This window comes from Vipera berus (assembly GCF_964194415.1).
Source record: "Vipera berus genome assembly, chromosome: 1".
NCBI classification, from domain to species: Eukaryota; Metazoa; Chordata; class Lepidosauria; order Squamata; family Viperidae; genus Vipera; species Vipera berus.
Window position 1 is genome coordinate 264,487,876 of NC_138202.1, and position 26,775 is coordinate 264,514,650.

Genomic DNA, 26,775 nt, shown 5'->3' on the forward strand with positions numbered 1-26,775 from the left:
CTTTTATGTATAGGTTGTCCTTGACTGCAATGAAATCTGCCCATATGGTCATACATTGTGATGGTTCTAAAGTGGGTTATCACAAAACAGATTAATATTGATAATACATACTGGTTCCATTTATTATCTGCAGATACATGAAGCCTCAGATAACAAATCCATAGATACTGAGGTCAACCTATAGATATTCAGTCAGAAAAAATGTCCCTTGTTTATTTCCAATATTTATGTTGGCTAGGAAATGTAGGAAATGTGGCCCTATCACATGTGAAGGGCATTAGTTTATGGAAGGCTGTTGTAATTTGCAATGTTAGTCCTATTTGGGGAATACATTTCAGGGACTATGGTATATTTTAATAATAAATGTCTAATCTGAGACTAGATTGAAGCTATTTATCCATTTAAGTGACATAATAGTAAAATTAACATTACACTGTGTGCCCAAACACGCTTTTTAACTCAGTACTAAGTTTCTCCATCTTCAGGTGGACATTCTCCCAAATAAGTGCACAAAATTGTGCAACTTCAGTACCACTTACAAAGACTTTGCTTGTAGGAGTTGTAGCATAACTAATAATAATAATGATTTGCCCTTCTGTCTTTTTCCAGATAAAAATATTCCGAAGCAAACAAGAAGGAGTTCTGTCAGTTGACGGAGCTACAAATAGAACCACTAGCCCAAAGAAAGCTGATATTTTGGATGTTGTGGGGATGCTATATGTTGGGGGATTGCCAATTAACTATACAACAAGAAGAATTGGTCCAGTAAGTAAAGAATGACTCTTTTCACATTTTTAAAGCACTGACAAAAGAGAGTTATTTGTTGTGCACAAGTGTAAAAGCAAAGCAGGTATTTGACATTCACTGTCTTTGAAAGAACACTGATCTTGTTCCATGCAAATAATCTGCATTTGCCTTTCTTTTGACTGATCTGGTTCTTTTCAATACTAGCAATGCCCTTTTCATGGGAAACAATCTTATCATTCAGGGAGACTAAGTGTGTCTATCTTTGTAGGGGTTAATGTAAATGTCATTGTGTTGAGTCACTGAGAAGCAGATCCTACGGTGAATTTGTTTATTACCAGTGGAGCTTGTCTTCAAACAGAAAACAGAACAGAATAACAGAATAGCAGAATTGGAAGGGACCTTGGAGGTCTTCTAGTCCAACCCTCTACTCAAACAGAAGACCCTATTTCAGACAAGTAGATGTCCAATCTGTTCTTTAAAACTTCCAGTGATGGAGCATGCACAACTTCTGAAGGCAAATTGTTCCACTGATTAATTGTTCTAACTATCAGGAATTTTTTTCCTTATTTCTAGATTGGTTTTCTCCATTTCTAAGTTCTCTCCAACCTAGATATAATGCAATATAATTATTGCAGCAATCCTGAAAATTGTGGGACAAATAGTGTTGTAGACCTCAACCACTGTTCATAAAAGTGTATTAACAATAATGTGCTATGCATTCCTATCTGGAAGCAAGTTCAGTGGGGCTTAATTCCAGGTAAGTGTGTATGGCAACCTAAGGTTGATGCTTTGGATACAAAAGATTCCTGTATCCCTACATTCTGGTCTTGCTTTTATAAAATCACTATTCTTAGATTTAATAACAGTGTTGGACTTTACTCAGCCCTGAAACACACTTTGGGCTACTCACTATCGCCCAGCTCAATCTACTTCATAACTTGGTAACATTGAGGGTGGGGAAAAGATCTGTATAAACCATCTAGAGATCCTTCAACATTGCTACAATAAATAGACATCCTAAGACTTTTTCAAAGGGATCAGCTGAGAATTATTAGCCATAACTTTTAATTGAATCTTAGATACCTGATACCAGGTGTTGCACATGAATTGCTGCCTATACATTTTAGTTAAACATTATTCTTGTATTACTTATGTTTCTAATGTTCACCAAACTCTTGACTGCAAATTTTTATTATTCTCTTAAAAACATTTTTGCATGAATAAGGATGTAACTACTTTGAACAACATAAATCAGATAAAACTTTATATGTATAGTGAACCAAAGCAATAGGTCACCTCCTTTAACACTAACACTACACTGAATTCTTACTTTAACTTACTGCTACTCCAAAGCAGCAGGAATATTTGTAGGAGAAATTGCTTAGTAACAAATTGTTAAGCTGGAGGAAGCATAACCAAACAAGAGGAAAGAGTTTATTTTATAGAAAACAGTAAAAGAAGAAGAAGAGTTGGGGGACAAAAGAAAATGTTAGCAGAGAAAGGCAAATCCAAATCCAAGTGAACACTAGGCAGAGCCTTTACTATGGATTACCTTATAGCGAGAATAGTGGCAAAAGGTTATTTTTCAGCACTTATCTATAGATTGCTGGCTGATGGCCCTGTTCAAAGGGACCTGGTCCTTCTGGCAGGATAATGACAAGAAACATTCAAGGTACTTAATGGATAAAGTCCTTCAAATCTTCTCTAAATTGAATTCCAGCTATGTGAATGTGGTGGAGTTGATCAAAACTTGGTCTTCTTAATTTATGTGGGAAGAACTTAGCCTACGCTGTCTAAGGAATTGGCAGGATACCTGTGGCTGTGTACTTGTATATTAGATCCACAACCCACTGTTTGGATAAGGTCTCCTGAGTGATGACATACTAAATGGTTGGATTCAAGCAGTGCATCCTTTAGAAAGGCTGTGACTCACCCTATGTGTAATGAAGTGGTTATCCATCCCATCAATATACCATCGCTGAATCTAACAGTATTGAACCTTTTTCATCTGTATCCAGCCTTCCCTTTTGGGATGAGTGTGGCTGAGAAGTTAATGAGGCATTTTACAGTCAGGCTTCAGGCCTGGGTGTATAGTGAGTACTGAGATGGCATTGATCGTGTTGTAAACAATTTCTGACAAGATCAGATTGGTGATGAGAGATCCATCCTGTTTCTCCTTAATCAATCAGCAGCCTTTCAGAGTGGTGGAAAGCATGGCCTTGCTCCTCCCCCAGTTCCAATCCATGTTGGCAAGTTAGAAAAGGTCTCACCTTGAACCTCTGCTTTGTGGAGTTTCACAAGGAAAAATGTTTCCATATTCATATTGTACATGAAGCTACTGATTATATCATCTGTTGGCAGGAATTTAGGGATATCATCAGGGACTCCCTATTATACATCCCTATTATACATCCCCCTCCCCTTGCTGAACAAGTGGTGTTGTCAAGGTCTGGAAGCTGTGGATGTCTGGAGAGGGCAAAAAGGTGCAGACTCAATTCTTAAAAGTTTGGTGTTCAGGACAGATCTGGGAACTTTCATTATGGTTTCTGGAGGAAACTGGTTTCAATTTGGAGACATTGCTAGACTATTGTATTCTGTTCAAACAGTGAGTGGCAGCCATGGCTATGAGGGGCTTAGGACAACTTGCCACAGCCAACTCACTGTGGCCAACTTACCACAGCCAACTTGCCGCAGCCAACTTGCCATGGGACAATTCGCCACAGCCAACTCACTGCAAGATAACTTGCCGTGGGACAAAAGTTACATAATATCGAAGAACTGCGAAATAGAATCATTAAAGAAAGGTTGCAAAAGGAAGGACAAAATGAAACGGGAATGACAAAAATTAAAATAAATTTTTAATTATTTGAAATAATTAAATAAAATTGTTAAACTGTCCTGCAGTGAGTTGTCTCACAGCAAACTGGCTGCAGTGAGTTGTCCTGTGGCAAGTTGTCCATGGCGAATTGGCAGTGGCGAATTAGCCACAGCAAGTTGGCCATGGCGAGTTGCCCCTTTCCAGGCTATGAGGGCCCTTACACCTCACGTGCCAATTGTTCCCCTTTCTGGATTGGAAGGCCTTCCTCATAACCACTCATATCTTTTCACTTGTTGGGATTGTTACAGGGCATTCTGCCTGGGGCTGATCATGAAGATTACTTGGAAGCTACGGCTGCTCTACAATGCAGTGGAATGGGTAGTTATGAGGATACCTTCTTTGCGTGCCTGCGCAGCACCGCTACTTTGTGAGCTGCTTTGGCTGTCTGTCAACTTCCAAGTACAGTAGAAGGTGTTGGCTGTCACTTACAAACCCCTTAATATTTATTAGTAAATTTAATGTTGGAACCCAGACAATATGTTGCTGATAAAATACTAAGCACTTCTGATTATAAAAATTAATAAAAATATCTATTAAAAAACCCTTCATAGAACAAAGCCAGTTTATTCATAACACCAATAATTTCTGCACACCTCACAAGATTAAACATGCCTTGGATCTCCTTTATTAAACAGTGCCAACTAATGAGAATGGGACCCAGGAAACCTCTTTTCTCTCTTGCAGTACCTACATTTTGGGACAGAATTCACCCCCTCCCCCAGAGAATAGCCCTGACCTAGCTGTTCTTTTCCCTTAGTTCTAAATGAATGAATAAATGAATCGACTAATCAGTGTTTATTGTTATTAACAGAAGGATATTGACCAGGCTTAGCTATTCATTGTTCAAAGTTTTCTTGTCACAAGTCATTATAGTGATTCTGATAACTAAACTTGCCTCCTCTTAGTTAATGCTATATGAACTGCTTGTCCAGGGGAAAAACAACATATGGGGGTGGGGGTGGGAGCCAAATAAATTACCACTCAGAGCCTTAGTGCAAACTCTATGAGTAGCATAGCTTACAGCTTTCCTTTATGAAAAGAATAATGTTTGCTTCAGACTCTAATATATAGTATCCCAACCTCTCCACTACCTATCTCCTACTGAGGGAAAGGAGGAGGAGGAGGAGGAGGAAGGAAGGAAGGAAGGAAGGAAGGAAGGAAGGAAGGAAGGAAGGAAGGAAGAAGGGGAAGAAGAAGAAGAGGAAGAGGAAGAAGAAGAAGAAGAAGAAGAAGAAGAAGAAGAAGAAGAAGAAGAAGAAGAAGAAGAAGAAGAAGAAGAAGAAGAAGAAGAAGAAAGATTTTATTTGTTCTTGGCCTTGGGTTAATTTTACAAATTGTCACTGTGATCTAAACTGAGACCACAGTTAATAGGATGGGAAGTAAAGACCCTTACCCGGAGTCTGCCATAGTCCTAAACTAGATCACCATATCAGTTTTTATCAGATGTATTTTTACTTTACTATTAATTGGTAAGTACAAAATTTGCTCACGGTATCCTTAGCATTCTGTTTAAAACTTATGAAACTAAGGATTCAGTTTCCTTTGTTTATCTTTTTATATGATATATTCTTAGTCTCAAAAATAATATCCTTGAAAAACAAAACTAGAGTTTGGTAAGAAAAGCATTTTAGAGAAGATTGGCCATGTTGGAGTTATAAGTGGGGGGGGGGAAACAAGTGCAAATATTAACAGCCAGCAAGATTTGTCTTTGTAGAAAATGGTGATGTTGCATCAACTTTTAGTACAAACATAATCTGATCTAATAGAAGTACAAATGCTAACAACAAGATAACTTTTGTGAAGATGAAAATATATTCACCCAAGGAAAAGAACCATTCTGAAACAATCTAACATTTTATATGTCCAATATAATTTGACAAGCATTCTACCATTTTGGGTATTATCTTTGCTACATCTTTTAAAAAGGCAACTTGGTATCAGAAAACAAACCTATGAGAAATACGTTTTATAGAATAGTCGTGTAACTAGGCCCATTCCTTTCATAAAGTTGAAAACTAGAAATAAAAAAAGTTGATGTTGTAAGAATAAAGTATTTTAGAAAGGCAACTAACTTTCTTAAGGATTTTTACCCTGACTCAGGTTGTCTATAGCATTGATGGATGTATACGAAACTTTCGAATGTCAGAAACTCCCATTGATCTCAATAATCCAACCTCCATCTACAATGTTGGAAGATGCTTTGTCAATCCACAGGAAGGAACCTACTTTGCAGGGACAGGATTCGCCAAAACAGGTAAGACCATCTCAAAATCTGCTCTTAAATTGTTGCACCAATGAACCCTTGAGGATCCTTGGTGCTCTCTGAGCTTGGTTTCTTGCAGACATTTCATTATCCAAACTAGGTAACATGATGATGTTACTTAGTTTAGGTAATGAAAAGTCTGCAAGAAAACAACCAAACTTAAGGAGCACCAGGAAGTCCTCATTTCAACCCTGAGTTACAAATATTCTTCTTTATTGCTACATGAACCTTTTAAAATCCTGGTTAAGTCTTTCTATTTAGATAGTTGCCAAGGGAGAAATGATAACAGAGAATAACAACTAAAAAGTGTAGAACAAACACAGAAGAACTGTTTCATCTTCTGAGACTTGTTGAATTTGAAATTCTTTAATGACAAGAATGTTGCCCTTGAGGCATAACAACATATTACAGTGATGGTAATAATGATCATGTTTAATATCTATACAAGATTATTGCAGGTCTGATTTTTAATAAGTTTCAGAATAAATTAATTACAATTCTTGATACTACAGGATGCTATTTGAAATGTAACTCTGTATGTACAGGTAGCAATAGATACATACCAGCCAATCTGGTTAGGAAATGTGATTTTTATGCACACTATCAAAAGTTGAAGAAATGTATCATATGCTGCACTATTGTTTACCAAAGCCATTTGGTGTATAAAGTAACTGTGAAATACTAAGGTTGTCCTTAAACACAATGGTGCCTCCATCTCTGTACAGTATAGAAAAATTACCCTTACATTATTCTTAGACTGCCTTTCCTTCCTTATTCCTTAGTTGGAGCATATAAAGTGGGATTAGACTTACAGGTGGAATTTGAATTTCGTACAACACGGACAAATGGTGTTCTATTGGGAATCAGCAGTCAGAAAATGGATGATGGCCTTGGCATTGAATTGGTAGATGAAAATGTGAGTATGGAATTATTAGAAATTAATCTAATTAAATGTTTCTCAGCAGCTCTAAGGAGATTCTATCAAAGGATATCAAGCCATGTTACTCATCCATTGTTCCAGAATCAGTATCTTAAGCATTGTTTTCTTTTTAAGCATGAAAAGGATTCTCCCTGTAGCCAGTGATCTTTGCAATACAGTTGAAGTCAGAGTACAGTCTAACAAACTATATTTTACAAATTTAAATTTGCGGGGCAGATTCCATAACATTTTCACAGTTAAAGTATTATTATGAACCTAATCTGCATTTGTTAGAACAGTCTTGCAAATCCCTTCTAATTAAACTTCTGCTTCCCTTTCCAAAATCTCATTTTGGTTCTACTAAATTATTTCTAAAATAAATGCTGTTTGAATACAAATAGCCAGCTAGTACAAACATTGAAATAATCAAGCCTATTGCTCTAGCACTGTTGTGAGCCTATTATCCATTTTAGATTTTGGCAGCAATCAATTGACAAACAGTATGATCCATAATTTGTGCTTTCTTGCCAGAATTGGTTCTCAGTTATAAATTAATTTCAAGTGGATCCTTGAATTCAGAAAATTCATTCGTTTACGGTGGTTAAGAATTTAATCGCAGCTTTTGCTGAAAAGGATAATTAAGTCTCAGTGTGTTGAATAGGAAAGCCAGGCCTATACATTGTATCACAGTCTCTTCCAAGTTATATGGATAAGTTGTTTGACTAAATTGCTCGTTTGTTTGATTGTTCGTGTAATTTCTCACATAGGTGATGTTCCATGTCGATAATGGTGCTGGTCGGTTTTCGGCCATTTATGAACCTGCTATAACAGGGAGTTTGTGTGATGGACAGTGGCACAGAGTTGTGGCACACAAGATAAAGCATCGTTTAATGCTGAGCGTGGACGATCAGCATGTGGAAGGGATCAGTCCTAATGCGGCCTCCACTTCAGCAGAGACAAATGATCCTGTCTTTGTTGGAGGATATCCAGGTGAGTATATAAACCAGGATAGTTACTAGTCTTCATTATTATTTAGTTTATTATTTTTATTACAGCCACCAAACCTCAATGGAATCCCTTTATGAAATTCTATTAAGCGTTTCATTAAATAAAATTTTTGAAACTGAGAAATTATACAAATGCATGCAATCTGGATTGAGCCTGGTAGTGTTCAATAAACAACAGCAACTGCAGCATATGTTAATGTAGATAAATTCCAGAGATAAATTCCTTGTGTGTCCAATTACATTTGGCCAATAGAGAATTTTCTATTCTATTCTTCTATTCTATTCTATTCTATTCTATTCTATTCTATTCTATTCTATTCTATTCTATTCTATTCTATTCTATTCTATTCTATTCTATTATTATTCTATTCTATTCCTTTTTTCTATTCTATTCCTTTTTTCTATCCTATTATTTGTTCTATTCTATTCTGTTCTGATTTTCTAGGGATAAGGTATAACATGAAAGTATGGGTTTTTTTTTATAAGGGACGTGGTGGCTCAGTGTGTTAGGACGCTGAGCTTGTCGATCAGATGGTCGGCAGTTTGGCGGGTCGAATCCCGAGTGCCGTGTAGCAGAGTGAGCACCTGTTACTCGTCCCAGCTTCTGCCAACCTAGCAGTTCGAAAGCACGTAAAAATGCAAGTAGAAAAATAGGGACCACTACGGTGGGAAGGTAACAGCGTTCCATGCGCCTTTGGCGTCTAGTCATGCCGGCCACATGACCACGGAGACATCCTCGGACAAGCGCTGGCTCTTCGGCTTTGAAACGGAGATGAGCACCGGCCCCTAGAGTCGGAAACGACTAGCACGCATGTGCGGGGGAACCTTTACCTTTACCTTATGGTTTTTATGTTATTCAGTTTTTAAAAATAGTTCCAAAAATTGCAGTAATGCTAAAATTCATTATTCTATGACAATTGTCTCTGTACCATATGCATGGTACAACTATGCATATGAGTTCACATATATACAACTAATGTACAAATAGTTCACATATATACGGTACGTAAAGAAAGACATTTGGTACCAGTTTACACAGTTATCTACTTAGAGAAAAAGATTTCTTAAAAAGAAAATCCTAAAGATCTGAAAGAGCTTCCTTTCTTTTCTTTCCCTCTCCTCTCCCAGATGGATTGAAGCAGTTTGGCCTGACCACTAACATTCGATTCAAAGGCTGCATTAGGTCTCTGAAACTCGTCAAAGGGACAGCTAAACCACTGGAGATTAACTTCAGCAAGGCCTTGGAAATAAAGGGAGTGCAACCTCTTTCCTGCCCAGGGAATTAAAGAGAAAAATCATCAAATTGTAATAGGAATCTTAACAGTAATGCTAACAAAAAGATTCTTTTACAGATACGTCTGTGATATATCTGTGATATATTCCAATGCTGCTCTTCTAAAAGCAAAGAAAAAAAATCCCTTAAAATGAATAAAGCATCAAGTTACGCATGTGTGACGTGTCCATTTTTTTCCTTACTTTGAAGCAACATGAGGTATTATAGAATGAAATCGTACTGTACCAGTTTGCATTGGTAGCTGTGTGTAATTTTGAGCCTCAGCTTTTAGCCTTACTTGGTTTTAGTGGGACTCAACTGCCTTATGCAGGATGGTCTTTCTTTGCAGCTTTGGATACCACTGCCAGATTTGCTTTGTTTTTCTCCCCAGACTAGTGAGCAGGATGTGACTAGCAATGCAATTTCATGTTTCATCCTATAGTGTCTTTGCTCTAGGGCAGACATGTCAAACACAAGGCCCGGGGGCCGGATCCGGCCTGTGAAGTGGTTTCATGTGGCCCACAAAGCCATCCTGGAAACAGTGAGGGAATGGCCCCCACTGCCTTGGCCCTGGCCCAGAGACCCTCAGATCTGTCCCACTCCTGCCCAGGCCCCCATAGGCACCCTTGATGCGAATGATGTAGAGCTGGCCATGCCCACCCAGTAGGCCATATGCACTCTAGCCACGCCCACTCAGTAGGCCATGCCCACCCTGGCCATACCCACCCGGCCCCCTAAGGGCAACCGCGATGCTGATGCGGCCCTCAATGAAATTGAGTTTGACACCCCTGCTCTAGGGTGAAACATAATGAAAGCAATTAAATCATCACTGATATTTCATGGGCTTCTGTTGTGATACATAAGAATGGACATGTAATCCACATATAATACAGTGTTTTTTGTGGGAAGGACTAAGATATTTCAATTAAGGGGAAGAGCAGTGACAATCCCAAAAGAGTAGATGTACTTGCCAAAAAAAAGACATTTTATGAGCACATTATGTATTGTGTTCATACACAATAAATATTCATGCTGTATTTGTGCCTGGAGCTCCTGGAGCTTTGTACAGTGATCCTCAACTTACAACAGTTCATTTAGTGTCCATTCAGAGTTACAACAGCACCAAAAAAGTGACTTAGGACTGTTTTTCACACTTATGACCATTGTAGCAAACCCCCCCATGGTCACATGACCAAGTCAGAAGCTTAAATTTATGAGGTTGCAGTGTCCCAGGGTCATGTGATCCCCTTTTGTGACCTGACAAGCAAGGTCAATGGGCAAGCCAGATTCACTTAACAACTGTGTTACTAACTGTGGTGATTCACTTAACAACTGTGGCAAGAAAGGTTGTAAAATGGGGCAAAATTCCCTTTACAAATGTCTCATTTAGCAACAGAAATTTTGGGATCAATTATAGTCATAAGTCGATGACTGCCTCTGTTGGAGAGTTGTGTGTAAGTTCACATTTCAGGTACTTTGTTGGAGAATGTGGGATACTGAGGCACTTTTCATTCTTCTACTCTTATTTTAGCCTCATGTCTGAAACTCTTCTCCCTTCAAACTGGAGATACGTAAACGTCTCCTTTGAACATTGATTTTATTACAGATTTGTAATAAAATTTGGCAGCATCCAAGAGTTGCATAAAACCATAATAAAACATCTCCACCCTCAAAGAAAGATTAAAGGCAAAGAGCTCAAGTGGTTGATTTGAACTGCTGTTTCAAATCAACAGGCAATGAGCTCTTTAGCATTTCAAATCTATATTATTAAAGCTTCTGAATATTAATGCCCATGAACTTTGCTAGTGTTTTCTATATGTTTGTATAATATATATTTTTCCATAATATGAAGGGCTCCATTTTCTTGGAGAAATATCTGCCTATTCAAATGTTTAATATAAATATCAAATGCACATTGGACTAAATACCTAATATAATGTTTCAACAGCAACAGAATGATGTGTGTTTCTTTTTAAAAAAAATATATTTAAAATGTGGCAGTATCAGATTTTTCCCCCAATGGACTACTACTGTATATGATATTGCGGAAAACAGAAGAATAGTAACCGTGCATATTATACAATATGCATGTTATACAATGCTCTACACATCTTTATTTTAAATGAATACTTTTGCTCTCTTTTGAAACAATTTTGGAACACGTCTGCTACCTAGATCCTTTTTGAAGTTTGGTGATCAATATGAAAACAATAAAAATGCAGGTCAATAATTGGTTAGAAATCTACAGCTTATCGTTGAGACTGAAAAAAGCTGCCCAGAAATAAATGGACTGTTTCAAATGGCTTGTCTCGCATAAAGGCATCTCTGGGAAATCTCTGGTAGTATCACTGGCTCAGCCAGGTCAATTCTTAGCCATGAAAGTCAGCCAATCACTCTGTGTCAGCCTGGCCTTTGACCCTCCCATTCATTTTTTCAGTTGAATATTGATGGATTCTTAAAATCTCACAAAGAATTACTGTAGTTACACCATTCACTGATGATAGGCAGCTTTTTTCAAACAACTATATTCCTGTTATTGCTGTCAGATTTGCACCCAACATTTATACACATTTCTGTTATATTTGTGCAGTATACCATACCATACATTAGTAAGCCATATTTAACTTAGGCGATGTGATTCTAATTCATATGTGTAATATTTGCATAGATGTTTATTCCTAGTTACTGTGTAGATGTGTTACAGGTATCAACCAGCGTCCATTAAAATTCGATGGCTATAACAAATTTGAATTAAATAAACAACATACCCAGTCCATGGGAGCTGAAATAATATGCCACAACACTTTCACTCTGGGCCATAAGAAGCAGACATGTTGAAATTCAGATTTTACCATTGGAATTTGGCCCTTGACAGAGTGCAGTTAAATAGATGATCAAAAATCCATAGCCATTATGGTGCTTCATGGAACTTCAACTTTAATAATGACCTCCCCCCCCCCCTCTCTCTCTCTCTCTCTCTCTCTCTCTCTCTCTCTCTCTCTCTCTCTCTCTCTCTCTCTCTCTTCTCTCTCTCTCTCTCACACACACACACAACATTATGAAGTGTTATTATTTCATCTGGAAAGAGATGTTCTCTTCATATTTACTGAGAAAACCAGAGTCTGCTGTGGTGCCCTGTTTATCAGCTCCATAAAGCCAAAAGGGAACCAGATGGCTTATTGCAGACATGTCAAACACAAGGCCCGGGGGCCGGATGCGGCCCGTGAAGTGGTTTCATGTGGCCCGCGAAGCCATCCTGGAAACAGTGAGGGAACGGCCCCCGCTGCCTTGGCACTTGCCCTGGTCCCATCTCCTTCTGCCAGAGACCCTCAGATCTGTCCCACTCCTGCCCAGGCCCCCATAGGCACCCTTGATGCGAACGATGTAGAGCTGGCCACGCCCACCCAGTAGGCCATACACACTCTACCCACGCCCACCCAGTAGGCCACACCCACCCTGGCCACACCCACCTGGCCCCCTGAGGGCAACCGCAATGCTGATGCGGCCCTCAATAAAATTGAGTTTGACACCCCTGGCTTATTGCTAGGAGCTGCAGTACCTTCACCTAATCCCAACTTGGTCTTATTTATTTCAAGTAATGTGAGAAAGCGCTAGGCCTGACTATCAACAGTGCATCCAGGCCAGCATGTGGCAGCCTTTGGGGTTCTTTGAGTTCTAGAAATTGGGTACATTTAGCACAGCAAGACTTAGGCAACAGTAAGATCACAGTATTAATAGAACAAAATGTTCTTTCCTTTCTCAGTCATCTTTATGTTTTTCACTGTCCTTCTTTGCTCTTTCCCCTGCCAGGTTCCCATTCACTGTGGATTTAGCAAGTGACCTAGTTTTTCAAATTATCATATCCTGTTTGGTTAGAAGTTGAAAGAAAGCTGAAGAGCCAAATTCATCCTTTTCTTCCAACAAGATGTGGGTAACTTGGCAAGCAAGTGACTTACATAGTGCTCTGATAAACTTTCCCCACAATATCCTATAAGTCAGGAAATTATTATTCACAGTGAAGGTTTTCAGTTATTGCATTAATTGTTTTCTTTTTAAAAATGTATTTGAGATATCATCTTTGAGGAATGTAGGAAAATAGCTGAATACAGGAAACGTAAGATTTAGAACATCATTTTAATTTTAGATGTCCTCCTTTCCATCTTCCAATTTTTGTTGAAGGTTGAAAACTTCACCCAAATTGGGGGTGGGGGGTGGTTTCAGATTGCAAGACTTTATCCTTCTCATTTCCTATAGTCACCTTGTTATCCCTTCAGACCTACTAGGAAAGGGCCATCCAATCTGCCCCAAAGAGCACACGTAAAGCTGTAGGAGAAATGGAGACAGTTCCATCAGTAGAAAGCCAATAGAGTTCACTCATTGACTTTTCTTCATATTTAAGGTACTTTACCTCATACAGATTGAGTTGTAATTCAGCAAGCTGCCCAACTGCATGAGTACCATAACTGCTTTTGTGCAACAGAGCCATTATCTGCAAATCTCAGCACTGCCTGGCAGTGCAGGACATGGCTACAAACTCTCAAGGTACTTATCCAACTCACGATCAGTTGCTGGCTAAAGCTCAAATGAGGATAGCACAGTAGGATAAAGTTATTTCAGCAAACAGAGTACCCAAATCTCATTTTCTACTCTAATGGAATGGAAGTAGAACAGATTGTTACATTTAAATAGCCTTGTTAGTACTTAGGTTAAGTCAGCCGTAGCCAGTTTTAAAGATCTGTGCCACCCTGTCACTTCCTGCTTATGTGGGAAGTGATAAAAACTCTGAAACACTTGTACCAGCACATGCTTTATGACAGTCCTGCTCACGAGCTGGCTTATTGCTTGCAGAGGATCATTGGTTTGTCATGCTGGAACAATCACTTTAAAACAAATACCTCTTCACTTGACAAGAAAATATTAAAGTGGCTTTAATAAGTGGGCATTGTAAAGCAGATGGAAATCCACTCTTGTAATTTTAAACAAGTTGTTTTAATTGAACAGCTTAATTATATATTTTCATTTTTTTAAAAAAAATATTTTAACTGTTAAAGAGCCTAGATTCAAAAGACATTTGACCTTCGCGTGTTCTCTTAATTACACCATTTGTGATTTAATATCCTCCACAGTTCGGTATGCAGTTGTTGATAATAAAAAGACCTGATCCTTCAAATCAATAAACCAAGATCAATCTATTTGTCAAAGAACATTTCAAACATGACTTCTAGAGAAGGGGTCCCCAACCCCGGTCTGTGGACTGGTACCGGGCCGCAGCATGCCAGCAACCAGTCCACACAAACAAGCAAAGCCCCATCCACAGGATGCAGGCAGCACACAAAACCACACCCCCTGTGGTCTGTGGAAAAACCTCTCTCCACGTAACCAGTCCCTGGTGCCCAAAAGGTTGGGAACCTCTGGTCTAGAAAGATGGATAATTTATATATGTATAAAAATGGTGCAAGACCTAAGCCCTATCAAGCAGCTTTATCTTCTCTTAGGTAGAGAGCATTCAAGTGAAATATCAGCATTATAGGGTTGCAGAAAATATTACTGGACATCTGGTTCTTCTACCTGCTTTGGTACAAAATATCCCCACCAGGAAATTGTCCAACTTCTGAAGACCTATAATAAGAGACCATAAGAGACCATCTACTACCACTTCAAGTTAATTATTCCAATGCTAATATTTTTTCCTAATATTCAGGTGAGACTACTTTGCTATAATTTAAGTCCATTCAGTGTAGTCCATTTTCTGGGATTAAATAAAGCATTTTCCTTCTTCCTAACAGTTTTAATATTTGAAGTGTGCTCTCATGTTCCAGGCTACATAGCCTTCTCTTTTTCAAGCTTGTCACAGGCCATCATCCTTTAAAGAAAGCATACTTTTCCTTCTATCCTTTCAAATTTCCTTCAAATAACTTGGGTTCCACATACTACCATCTTAGTTTTCTATTGGAACCCACTCCCCTTTGAATCTATCTTTGTTTCTATAGCTTAGGGTCCAGACCTGGACACCAGACTGCAGATACACTCAGGCAGTGGAAAATAAAAAGGAGGTATTATTTCATGAGACTATGTTTCAACTCAAGTATCCAAACATCACATTGTTATTTTAATAGGCATAGCACACTGATGATTTTTATTCAACTTAAAACAGACTGCAATTGCCATGCTAGGTATTATATATTAATCACCCTTTGCTTACCGATGGATTAATTACTGTACAATCTAAAGGTGTTACTTTGCATTTTTTATTTAAGGCAGCAATTTCCAATCTCAATTCCAAATCCAAACAGCATGTAGGGATTTACAAAAGCCCCAGTTCATTGGGAGATCAGAAGGTTGGGAAAAGCAGTCTTAATATATTCGTGCCTGTAGTATAAATTGCTTGACTCAAGTGGTGTGTAAGATGAATGTAAAACCAACATGGTCAGGAATGTTTACTTACATTGATTATACTGAATGAAGAATGAATGGACGTTGACATGATCAGCACACAAAAGACTTAAAAGCAATTTAAACACTGCATATGGAAATATTCCTTACCTAAGAGAAAGAAGAATCCACAAAGCTGTTTTAACAAGTGTGACCCACACCTGATATGGAAAAGATAAATGAGCACCATTAAAGTCTTATTAGGGAACTAATTTGTGGAGCATCTGGGGGTGATTACAAGGCTGTGACAAAATTAATGCTTAGTCTTTACAAAATGTGTTTTATCTTCAAAACACTTCTTCCATGCTAATTAATTCACTCCACTAAATACAAATATTACCAGACATACACATGTGAAGATTTTGATGTTTTCACTTTAGGCATAACTGATGAAAGGATGGTTTCTGGCACTATTATTCAAATGACATTGTGGGCTTAATCTGTCTTTCCTTTTTAAGGTATTTTTGATGCTAAGAAAAACAGTGGATGCCCTCACAGGAAAAATATAACAGATTTAGAAATGAAAAGTGTCATTGAATCCCAGTAAAATTCTAGGAACAAAGCCAGATTATAATACTCTCACTCTCACACACAACTTTTGAGAGGTCCTTGGTACTCTCTGAGCTTGGTTGTTTTCTTGCAGACATTTCATTGTGCAAAAAAAAATCAACAAAGCAAAAAAGGAACAAAAAGATCCAAATGCCTCACCACCAAAAATAGTTACGCTAAATATTTTTAGAACACAAACACATCAGCCTTAATCTTATTTAAACTTTAGAAAAAGAAAATTGAGAAGTAGACTCTCTAATGATGTCTGCATCCTGTGGCCCACTCTGAAAATTAAGTTGTGGCTTTTCATGACACCAAATTTGCAATATCTCGAGCAGTGATGAGAGAGACGGTGGCTTCAGTTCAAACGTTTTATTTAGCTCAGCCCGGACGGCAAGAAACAGTACAACGAGCCTTTATATAGGCAACTGTCAAACTTATCAACGAATCAGGGACGGGTGTTTTCCCGCCGAGGGGTCATGCCCAATGATCAGCTGGCAGCTTCTGACATTCCCTTAGTGATAGCGCATGCGCCGCTGGGCCGGGGAACCCCGTCAGCTGGCTGGCGCTTCAGCTGGGAACCCGTGTAACCTAGCCGGAGTTTTGACAGCTAGCGGCTGTCAGTTGGCTGGTGGATCTGTGCTTGCGTGACTTTTGACAGCTCGCGGCTGCTGCTATGCATGCGCGGCTTTTGACAGCTGTCAGTGTCAACGGCGGGGTGCGCATGCATGTTGGGGCCAGCAGCCTTATGACAGCTGTCAGTGCGGCCACGTGGAGCGGCCTTTGACAGCTGTCATTTCTGCGGGGAATATACTACAAAATTGTCAAATTCTTGAGATCACTATCACAAGATATTTTTATGTGGCCTTCCAGGAGCTTGAAACGTGGACAGCATGAAAAGAAGTGGATGCAATCTAATTAAAGTGTAATTCATCAAATAGTATTGTTCTTGTATGTAATCATTTTCTACTTTGATTACATTAACAATCATTATCTGACCCACCACCACTAAAATTAGTGCAGGAGGGGCACCAATAGCTCTGGAGTAGCTGGGAAGAACAATTGTGATACCCTGCAAGACTCTTCTCTTTTATGCCATTACTCCAAAGCTGCTTTGGAAGAACAAAATGGACACCTGAGCTAATGCACTCAGAGAAACGAAACAAAATTCAAAACACATAGTACCAGGTAAACAAAAGCCCATCAGGCTGCATTTCTTTATAATATTTTCTATGACATTAGGAAGAGCTCATTGGTTTACTTTGGCTACATTTTTCTTATTTTCCAAAGATGGGCGGAAAAGGTAATGTAAGCTATAACCTTATGTAGCAACAAACTAGAACAGCTGCTCATTGGATTTCATTAAAAAAAGCATTTGTAATCATCACAGAGCGGAGAATCGCTTTTCTTATTGTAAGAAGTTATGTCAGAAGAATTGCTTTACAGATCCCACAAAGAGATGGAGCACTAACCTCGTCACATCATTTCCTTGATATCTAATGTGATTTTGCTTCTGTTTTCATTTTGCTGGTGTTCTTCCTTTGCCTAAATAAGCATTTCTTGCAACTTCCATGGACTTAATTTAAAAGGCTGATAGAGGAACTACTGTCCCTTCAAGGCAAGTAGGTAATTACAAGGAAGCTACACTAGAAATTCAGACATGCCAGATATATTGAAGGTAATTCATGGTGAATAGACTGGAGCAACTACCATCCATTTTATTATTGTAATTCTAAATTGCTTCTTTGCAATTTCCTATTGGCAAGCCCGTTCAGTCTATATTGTTTTAAGAACATGACTAGAGTAACGCCAGTTGAGGTGGAAAAGTAATTATTTTATATGCAGTATATATTACTGTTTTCACAGCTCTTATTAAGGTTGGAAATCCAGAGTAGCAGAAGGATAAAGTTGGCTTCTTTCCCTTTACCTGGACTAAAATATATTTGCTGTGGAACAGTTACTACTGTATATTCATTAATGTCATTATTTCTAAGTGCTGGTCATTATTTCTAAAGCCTTCATGCTGGAGCATTTGTTCTCCAAAGAGGTGCCAGATTCAAAGTCCTGTTTGAAGTTCTGGAGAGCCATTCCTCATTAGTATGCTTACACCACTAGATGGAATCAGGCTCCATAGAACTTTGTTCTTGCAAGATGATACATGCATGCCCATTTGAAAGCCCATCACCCAACTGGTTTTTCAGATCTGCTACTCTGAGGACATTTTGTGCAGATTCTCTTTCAGGTTTCAGATGCTAATTGACCATCTGTGACCACCAATATGAGGCACCCCAATTATCTTGCTGAATGCCTTGTGCCTCTTCATATACTTCTATACAAAAGGGTAACTTTATTTTTAAGCATGTAGAGTCTTTATAAACAGTGGGAGGTTGTCCTTTCTGGTTATCCTAAGGAGCTCCCATCTGCTTCAATTGCTTAGTTTTAGGCCATGGTTTCAATTAAATGTTTTTAATTTAAGAATAGTCAAGAAGCTATTTTAATACAAGCTGAGGGAGGTACTCAGGTCAGCCAATGAAAAGGTATTTGCACCTTCTTTGAAGTTTTTCAATTATAATTAAATAAAAAGGTTTCTTTAAAATCTCTTCTTTTCTGAACTAATGTCACTCGTTTGTTTTTTTTTCCAACAAGCAATTGAACTTCAAGATATAACTTCTAGCTATCAGGCTACATAAACTGCAACAGTCACACTTCACAAATGCTTTTCTCCAGTCAGGAATACCTTGGAAATACCTCAGTCTACCCCATTCCTATACCCAAATATAAGACAGTTAGCTCTCTGGGTCTTGTGTAGGCCCTCCATTGTTCCTATGAAAATTTGACCTCCATCACCATTGGTCACTTTTTTCACTAGCCCCCTCTTCTAGCATCTACTCTATTCTATAGTACTGAGGAGGAATATTTTCCAAGTTCCGCATTAGAGGTGATACCTTGGCTCAAAGCAAATGCTTTCCAGATGTTCTGCTTTGCCTACATAAAACAATTTTAAAAACAGCTATTTTTATTCCTGAAGTTCTCCTGGATGCAAGTAAGGAAGCACTCACCATGGAGGCTTCAGAATACGGCACTAGAACTGCATTTTACATCTGGTGATCTGTACTTTGTTCAATGAGCGTAGAGGTGTATACAAAATTGCCACTAGTAGAAGAGTGAGGATATGTACATTCTCCTTTTGCACGAACACAGCAGGTTATCTCCAAATAAAAATAATTTGAAATTAAAAATTAATGTTATTAATAAAAATAATACACATGCTATTTTAATGATGCAGCTGTGTCTTTTATTTCTTCTTTTCTTCTAGGTATACATAGGGAACCTGAACTGAATTGAAATACTACTAAGGGGATCTAGAGGTCCTAAATTATCCCCACAATGAAGTTTTGTTTCATTTAAATTAGGAAAACAAATGTACAGCCTGGGGGATGCATGTGGCCCACCAGCACCTTGAATAGCCCACAGAGCCCCAAGAATGAATTGAAAAACTGACCCTATTCTTTGCATTTTGGGTAAGATTGGAGGTTTAACTGGCAAAGTGGGTTCTCCAAGCCTTTGAGATGTTTAAGGCATCCATTTCATCCCTTAGAATTCCTGGAATTCAGTCCTGGTTCTCTCTGCTTTTGGAGTGTTTCCCCTGACTTACCATGCATAGCTTGTGTGACCTCAAGCCAATCTAAATTGTTGACTTTGCTTAAATGGATCAATCTTTGGCAAAATCAATGACAGATGAGAGGAGTCTGGTCCTGGTTCACTGGACTCAACTTCTTCATAGTCATGCAGAGATATAAACAGGAAGAGTGACACATGCCAAAATCTCGTCCACAATGCATGGTCAAAGCCTTGCCCCTTTGTCTTGTATTGGGTGGAGTGCTGGAACACTCAGTCATGGCACCATCTTGAATGTTTATATTTCCCTTCTTTAGATGTACCTGGTCTCCTGGATCAGCTCCTTGAATAACTATGAAACAGAAAAGGGTGTGTTTTAGTTCTTCTTTAGCTGGAGAGAGATGGATTCCATTCCATACATAACTATCAAGAGAAGGATAAAAAATAGGCACAAAGTCTTGGAAGTGAACCCTACTTACCTCTCCAGATATTCAACATAAATATGAACATCCTTCACTAGTATCCACCTGACTTTGCTCATAGAGAAAATAGGCATTTGTCCTTGATCAGAACTGAAAGGTTGCACTTATTACATTAACTGCAGAAATCTTTCTTCTGAAATATACAATAGGATCAAGGATTCTTTTATGCTTTACAAAATGGCAGAGACGAGGTTAGAAATTGTTATGCTCAATTATGGTTTTCAATTAATGTAATATACAGTGCACAAAGCAATGAATATGCAGTATTCATAAAAGTATACATACTTTAACATTTTAATTTTTTATATACTGTTTTATATTTCAATGTTTTATTATACACTGCCCAGAGTCTCTCTCTGAGAGAGATGGGCAGTTCAGAAATGTGAAATACAAAATAAATAAATAAATGCTGAGACACTTTAATCAAAGTGAAATACAAGAGCTGATAAAATTTGTTGTATGTTATACGATGATAAACCTGTCAAGATAGAAAGCAAATGGATTGATAAATTCCTAGAAAGTTGCATTCTCTTCTTTGATTATTTCTCTGCTCTTATTGTATCTGCAACCCTGCTCTAGTCTAGGTATCTTCTTTCCTCCTGAGTAAGGAGAGACTGGGGAATCACTGAAGACTATAAGGGCTATTCTAGGTATCTATTGGATAATAAAGTCATTTGGTTTGCTTGGAATTGTTTCTGGCTGTGCAGCTCCAGTGGAATGGATTGAGCTATAGTTTCGCTTGATTATCTGGCAGGAGGTTGGGCCCTAAAAATAGGACATTGAGTTTTGCCCCTATGTTCTACATTTATGTCTCTCCTGACTTTCCAGGAGACATATCATTGGAACAAAACAGAGGAGAATGTTTATTTGAGTAAGGGGAAGTTGTAGCTTCTTTGAAAGAACTAGTAGTTAATCAACTCTTCTAAAACCATTGCTAGATCCAACAGAACTGAACAATTTTGTTTAGGTCTCTAAAAAAGGAAGATTATTGAGCAAATGAATGTCGATGGAGATTCATCCAGGTCATGGATGTCCCAAAGGTGCTTTTTCCAAAGGCAACTGGACTTTCTTGGTTTTTCCAAAATGAAGACATTTTGCTTCTCATCCAAGAAGCTTCTTTAGCTCTGAAGCTTCTTGCATGAGAACTGAAGAAGAAACTGCTTGGATGAAAAGAGAAAGTCCAGTTGCCTTTTGAAAAAATATCTTTAGGATATTGAGGTCCAAAAGGTCCTGAAAAAAATAGATTATTTAGACCTTTTTCAGTCAACTTTCAGGCTGAGTTATAGTACTAAGACAGCATTGACCACACCTATAGATGACCTCTGGTGTCCTTGGACAGGAGTGGTATATCTGTCATCACTCTCCTAGGCTTTCAATAATGTCAATCATGGTATCCTCCTAGGCTTTAGTGATGGGAAGTGAGAGGGCCACAGTTTTATAGTGATTCTCTTCCTTCCTCTGAAGAAGGTTTAAGACAGCATTGAAAGGTAGGCAATATCTATCTCTAAAATCCTTTATTTTGTGTATGTTTCAGGCTTGATTCTCTCCTAACTTCTGTTTAATATCTACATGAAGCTGCTAGGTGAGGTCATTCATTAACAGAAGGTTAAGCATGAACAGAGTGCTGATAATACTCAGTTTTACATCTCTGCTCCGGACTATATAAGTGATGCTGTCAAGGTTCATTCTCAGTGATTTAAGGCTGTGAGGATATAGATGAGAAAGAGCAGGCTTTGACTTAACTCTGTTAAGACTGGAGATTTAGGGAGGCAGATCTGGAAATGTTCCATCAGTAATTTTGAATAGGATAACAGTCCCCTGGAGCTGGTGGGAAACTTGGGGGCTCACCTGGAGACATACCCTAGTTTTGACGAAAGTTGCTGGTGGCAGCTGTAGCCCAAAAGGCCTTTGTGCAAATTTATATTTTGCACTAGATCGAGAGGCATTGCTTGCAGTCACTCAGGCCTTAGTCAGGTCTTGGTTGGACAATTGCAACATGCTCTTCATAGGGTTACCTTTAAAAAGCATTTGGAAGCTGTACATTATACACCAGCATAATATCTCATAACCCTCCCCTGCTACAAGAACCTTCCAGTAAGATTCTGTGGATGCAATGCAAGATGCAGTTGTCCCCTTTAAAGTTCTGTATGACACAGGACCAGATTACTTGCAGGCCTATCTATCTCTCATGATATCTCATCATCCATCAAATATGTGAACAACCGGTTCTCTGTGTGGATGCTGCTTCCAGAAGTCTGTTCTAGGCCTGGGTAACAAAAAATTAGGTACCGGTTCTGCTGAACTAGTGCAAACTGGCTGAATCCCACCACTGTCTTCATCCCATCAGATTTGTTAGGTAGGAAAGAACAGTCTGAGTCGCTTGTGTAAAATGAGGTCATTGAGTGGGGCCCAGGAAGGGTGTCTTCTTTGATGCAGCAGCTGCCCTATGGAATAATCTGACCTCAGCACTTCTGGCTTTCTGGATGATCTTGTGGGCGTGACTTTTATTTCAGGTGCCCGAAACAGGATGTTAAACCACTATGGAACAGAGATGTCTTGTTTCATGTTGTGTATTTATCAAGTGGCTCGATCATTTTCAAATTGGTATTGTTTTGTTTTAAAAAAAAGTTTTTGTCTCTATTATTCGTTAGCTACCTAGAGTTAAGATGGGCAGCAGTATAAACTTACTAAATAAATAAGAGGCAAAAATATGCTCATAAAATTCATCATTGGGAAAGTTGATTTACACCACTACCTCTTGCCAACTGTCCCCTCTCCCTATATGGGAAAATATATACTCTAGTGTTTCATATTTTAAATGTACACACACACACACACACACACACACACACACACACACACACACATATATATATATATATATGTGTGTGTGTGTGTGTGTGTGTGTGTGTGTGTGTGTGTGTGTAAATTTTTTGGCTTGCTAACAAAGAATAAAGGGAGACCGATATGACTGCCTGTGGATGGCCTTGGGCTAGGCTGAAACAGGAAATAAGATTTGTCCCATGTCTGGGACTAAGCAAGTATATTCTGAATGCTTAACAAACATTTAACACACACACACACACACACACATATATATATACACATACATATACACATACACATACACATACACATACACATACACATACACATACATATACATATACATATACATATACATATACATATACATATATATATATGTTTTCTGAGGTTTTTGCGGGTGTTTGTATGTAGATCTTTGGTCATTCGGGTTTTTCCCCACGTAGAATTGAAGGTATAAGAGCAACGTTTCGACGAAATCTCATCCGTCATCCTCAGGCTGGTGGCTTCAGCTTCGTTCTTCTGGGAGAAGTGTGTGGTAGTGGCTGTTTGTTCCTCTTTTTTAAACTGCCAGAGAGGGTGTGTTCTGTGGGTGGAGGTGTGCTCTGATTGGGTGGGGGGTTAGCTGTGTTCTGATTGGGTGGGAGTGTGTTTTGAATGGGGGCTGTGTTTTGAGTGGATGGGCTGGTCTCAGCTGCCAGCCTTAGACCTGAACTGGTGAGTTGTGCTGCTTTTGTTCGGCTCCGTGTTTGTGGTGGTGCCATGTTTTTATAGTGGGTGTCAGTTTGCTTATTGTGTGGTTTGGAGGGGTTTTTGGAGGGGTAGTTAGGTTTCTGTTTTGTGGTTGTGTGTCGTTATCGTTGTGGGTTCGGATTTGCTTTTTGAATGGTTGTGTGGTGGTGATGTCATGTGATGTTATCATGAGTTTGGGTCTGGTATCATTCTTGGTGGTTGGGACTCGTCTGTCAATCAAGGCGGGTTTCCAAATGGCTGGTAGGCGAGAGGTATCATCTCGTTTGTTCATGCTGTGGGGGCGTTTTTCTATCTCAATGGCTTCTCTGATTATTCTGTTGTTAAAATGTTCAATTTTGGCGATAGTTTTAGTTTTTTAAAAATCAATTTCATCTCCCGTGGCTTTAAAGTGTTGGAACACGGATGAAGTTTGTTCTCCCTTTCTGAGTGAGTTCCTGTGCTCTTCAAGACACCTGACACCCACTATAAAAACATGGCACCACCACAAACACGGAGCCGAACAAAAGCAGCACAACTCACCAGTTCAGGTCTAAGGCTGGCAGCTAAGACCAGCCCATCCACTCAAAACACATCCAATCAGAACACAGCCCCCATTCAAAACACACTCCCACCCAATCAGAACACAGATTACCTTGCTAGGCCCCAAACATGGGACAAATCTTTATTTCCTGTTTCGGCCTAATCGAAGGCCATCGGCAGGCAGCAGTCACAACAGTGACAGCTCATATTTGTGTAAAATTTTTTAGATTGCTAACAAAGAATTAAAGGGAGACTGATATGCATTTCAAACTTATTTGTTTTCATCAGTCAGCCATACCCTTCTGAGATTCGAACCTGGGCTGATTGTACATTAGGCAGTTGTTTTAACCTCTAGGCCGCAAGCTCTATCTCACTTTGTTAGCTGAGAAGCAAGGGAGATATGTGTTAAATGCTTGTTAACTATTTAGATTACCTTGCTAGGCCCCAAACATATATATATCCCATCTGCCTGGAAGGTTTTACTGGTCCGGTAAAGGCAGCTGTATCCTCTGGACAGTGAATGAACTGGGACTTTAATTAGGCATCAAAACTGCTAGTCTCTCCCTTGTTTTCTCCATTAAGCCACAAAGCCAGTAAAGAGCTTTTTGCTATGAGCCCAATTAGATTTTATTATTTCCTGCTTGTGTCTTAAATTGGCACCCAATTCCTGCTAGATACTGAATGATACAACTAATTCTTAATCTTCCCTTGCTGATGTCTAAACTATGCAGCTATTTCCTGATTTATTCTCCCGAAAGCAACCTAAGCAATACCAGAAAAGGAATTTTAACTTTGAATTCCACTTTTGCCTCTAAGTTTTAACTTTGTTCTTAATTCTTCTTAATCTGTGTTTTTATTTCTATGTCCATATTGCTTTATTATGTTGTTGTAAACCACCCAGAGTCACTTAGGGGATATGGGTGGTATAGGCATTTAATAAATAAATAAAATCATTAAAAAAATCAATAAAACCTTGCCAATTGCATTGATACCGATTTCTGTCATCCATTCCTTCTTCCGGATCTAAACTCAGTCTGCAACAGTCTCAGCTCCAGAAATGATTACTTGGGAGTGAAGGAGCAGTGAAGAAATAAATGCTTTAAGACAGTGGTGGGATTCAAATTTGTGAACAAACGGTTCTCTGTGTGGATGCTGCTTCCGGATGTTCATTCTGGGCCTGGACAACAAAAAACTAGCCACCAGTTCTGCCAAAGTGGTGCGAACTGGCTGAATCCTACCACTGCTTTAAGACTTTCAAAGAAACCAAGTTAACCCAAAGTCAGTATTATAAACAAAAGCAAAGTCACATGTAATGAAATTCACTAGATCTATAATAAACTAGAAACAGAAAAATTTTCTTAGCGTTAAGATCACTGTGGGGAAAATTGGCAGGTTGAATCCACCAAGTTTGAATTTGTGTGATCAAGACCTACCTGAGAGCTGGCCACAGTAGTTTCAGCTGCAGCAAAAATTTCTGCATTTCTTTTGGCTTCTTGTGTTTTGTTGCAATCCTGTAAGCCCACTGGAAACAACAGGGCTACCTACTCAATCAGCATGTCTAGGATTCTGTTGGTATCTATCATCTCACATAATTCTATAAGAAACTAAATCACCTCTGAAACCAGAAGACAAATGAACATTCCTGGCTAAGTGAATATTCTCCCTAAACAAGCAGCCATATTGACAATGGCAGTTAGTGAAACCACTTTCTGGATTCTGGAACTTAATCTGGAAGTTCCTTAGCCCCCACCCCCACCCCCACCCCAAGGGGATGCTAAAATGACATGTTCTTCACTACCAGACCTCCTGAGAGTGGATCACACTGTCAAGCTTTGATTTTAAAAAATCCATCAACTAGCTTAGTCTCAGAAGAAAACTGCTCTGAATTTGGGGAAAGGGGATGGTAGCCACCGCAACCATCAAAGAGTTAATCACAGGTTGCTTTCGCTTTTCAAGTATGAAATCCAACCAACATACTGAAGATTTTTTTTAAAAAAACTGGCTGCCAGCCAAAATACTTAATTAGCTAGAGGTTCATCAGCATTTCACAGGAAGCTTGTGATCTTTCAACCACAGACGTCTGATCACAGTTCCAAAAGGGAACGAATCCTGCAAATTTACACACTAGTCTATTAATTGAGCTGAGCACGACTCTTGTTTAAGTCTTTGCCATTTTGTTCATTAATAAAATATTGTTACTTATGTCCTGTGCATTTTTCTTAACTCAAAATAGGCTACTCACAGTAGAAATCCTATATATAGAAAAAGATTTTGATTAACCCTTGTTTCCCAGCCTTAAATGAACAGGACTCTCTAGACTGACCTTCTAATATTTTTTTAAAAAATCATTACAATTATATCTAATATTTCAGATAGATTTAGTCCTACTGATTAGGACCAAGCCAAGCCTTGAAAAGGGATGCTTGTCAATGGGTGGGAGCATGGACAAAGCATCTCTCTTTGAATAACTTAAAGTCTCATTTTGGTTCATGCAGCTGCTTCAGATACT

At 38.8% G+C, this 26,775-nt stretch overlaps 1 protein-coding gene and 1 long non-coding RNA gene across 2 annotated transcripts in view; one reads left to right on the forward strand and one right to left on the reverse strand.

The window, feature by feature from the left end:
• Positions 1 to 9,256, forward strand: part of LAMA2 (laminin subunit alpha 2) — a 455,074-nt gene extending 445,818 nt beyond the window's left edge. Inside the window, exons 59-63 of the mRNA XM_081312969.1 lie at positions 610 to 765; positions 5,726 to 5,879; positions 6,671 to 6,804; positions 7,575 to 7,797; positions 8,943 to 9,256. Coding sequence (XP_081169095.1) covers positions 610 to 765; positions 5,726 to 5,879; positions 6,671 to 6,804; positions 7,575 to 7,797; positions 8,943 to 9,100 — 825 coding nt within the window. The 3' untranslated portion in view covers positions 9,101 to 9,256. The remainder of the gene's footprint in view (positions 1 to 609; positions 766 to 5,725; positions 5,880 to 6,670; positions 6,805 to 7,574; positions 7,798 to 8,942) is intronic.
• A 4,077-nt stretch (positions 9,257 to 13,333) lies between these two features.
• LOC308663908 lies at positions 13,334 to 20,193 on the reverse strand. The gene is made up of 5 exons (XR_014025533.1): positions 20,166 to 20,193; positions 20,010 to 20,038; positions 15,631 to 15,680; positions 14,656 to 14,706; positions 13,334 to 13,410 (listed from the first exon to the last, which is right to left on the reverse strand). It is a non-coding gene; the product is annotated as an uncharacterized lncRNA (long non-coding RNA).
• Between the last annotated feature and the right edge of the window lie 6,582 nt (positions 20,194 to 26,775).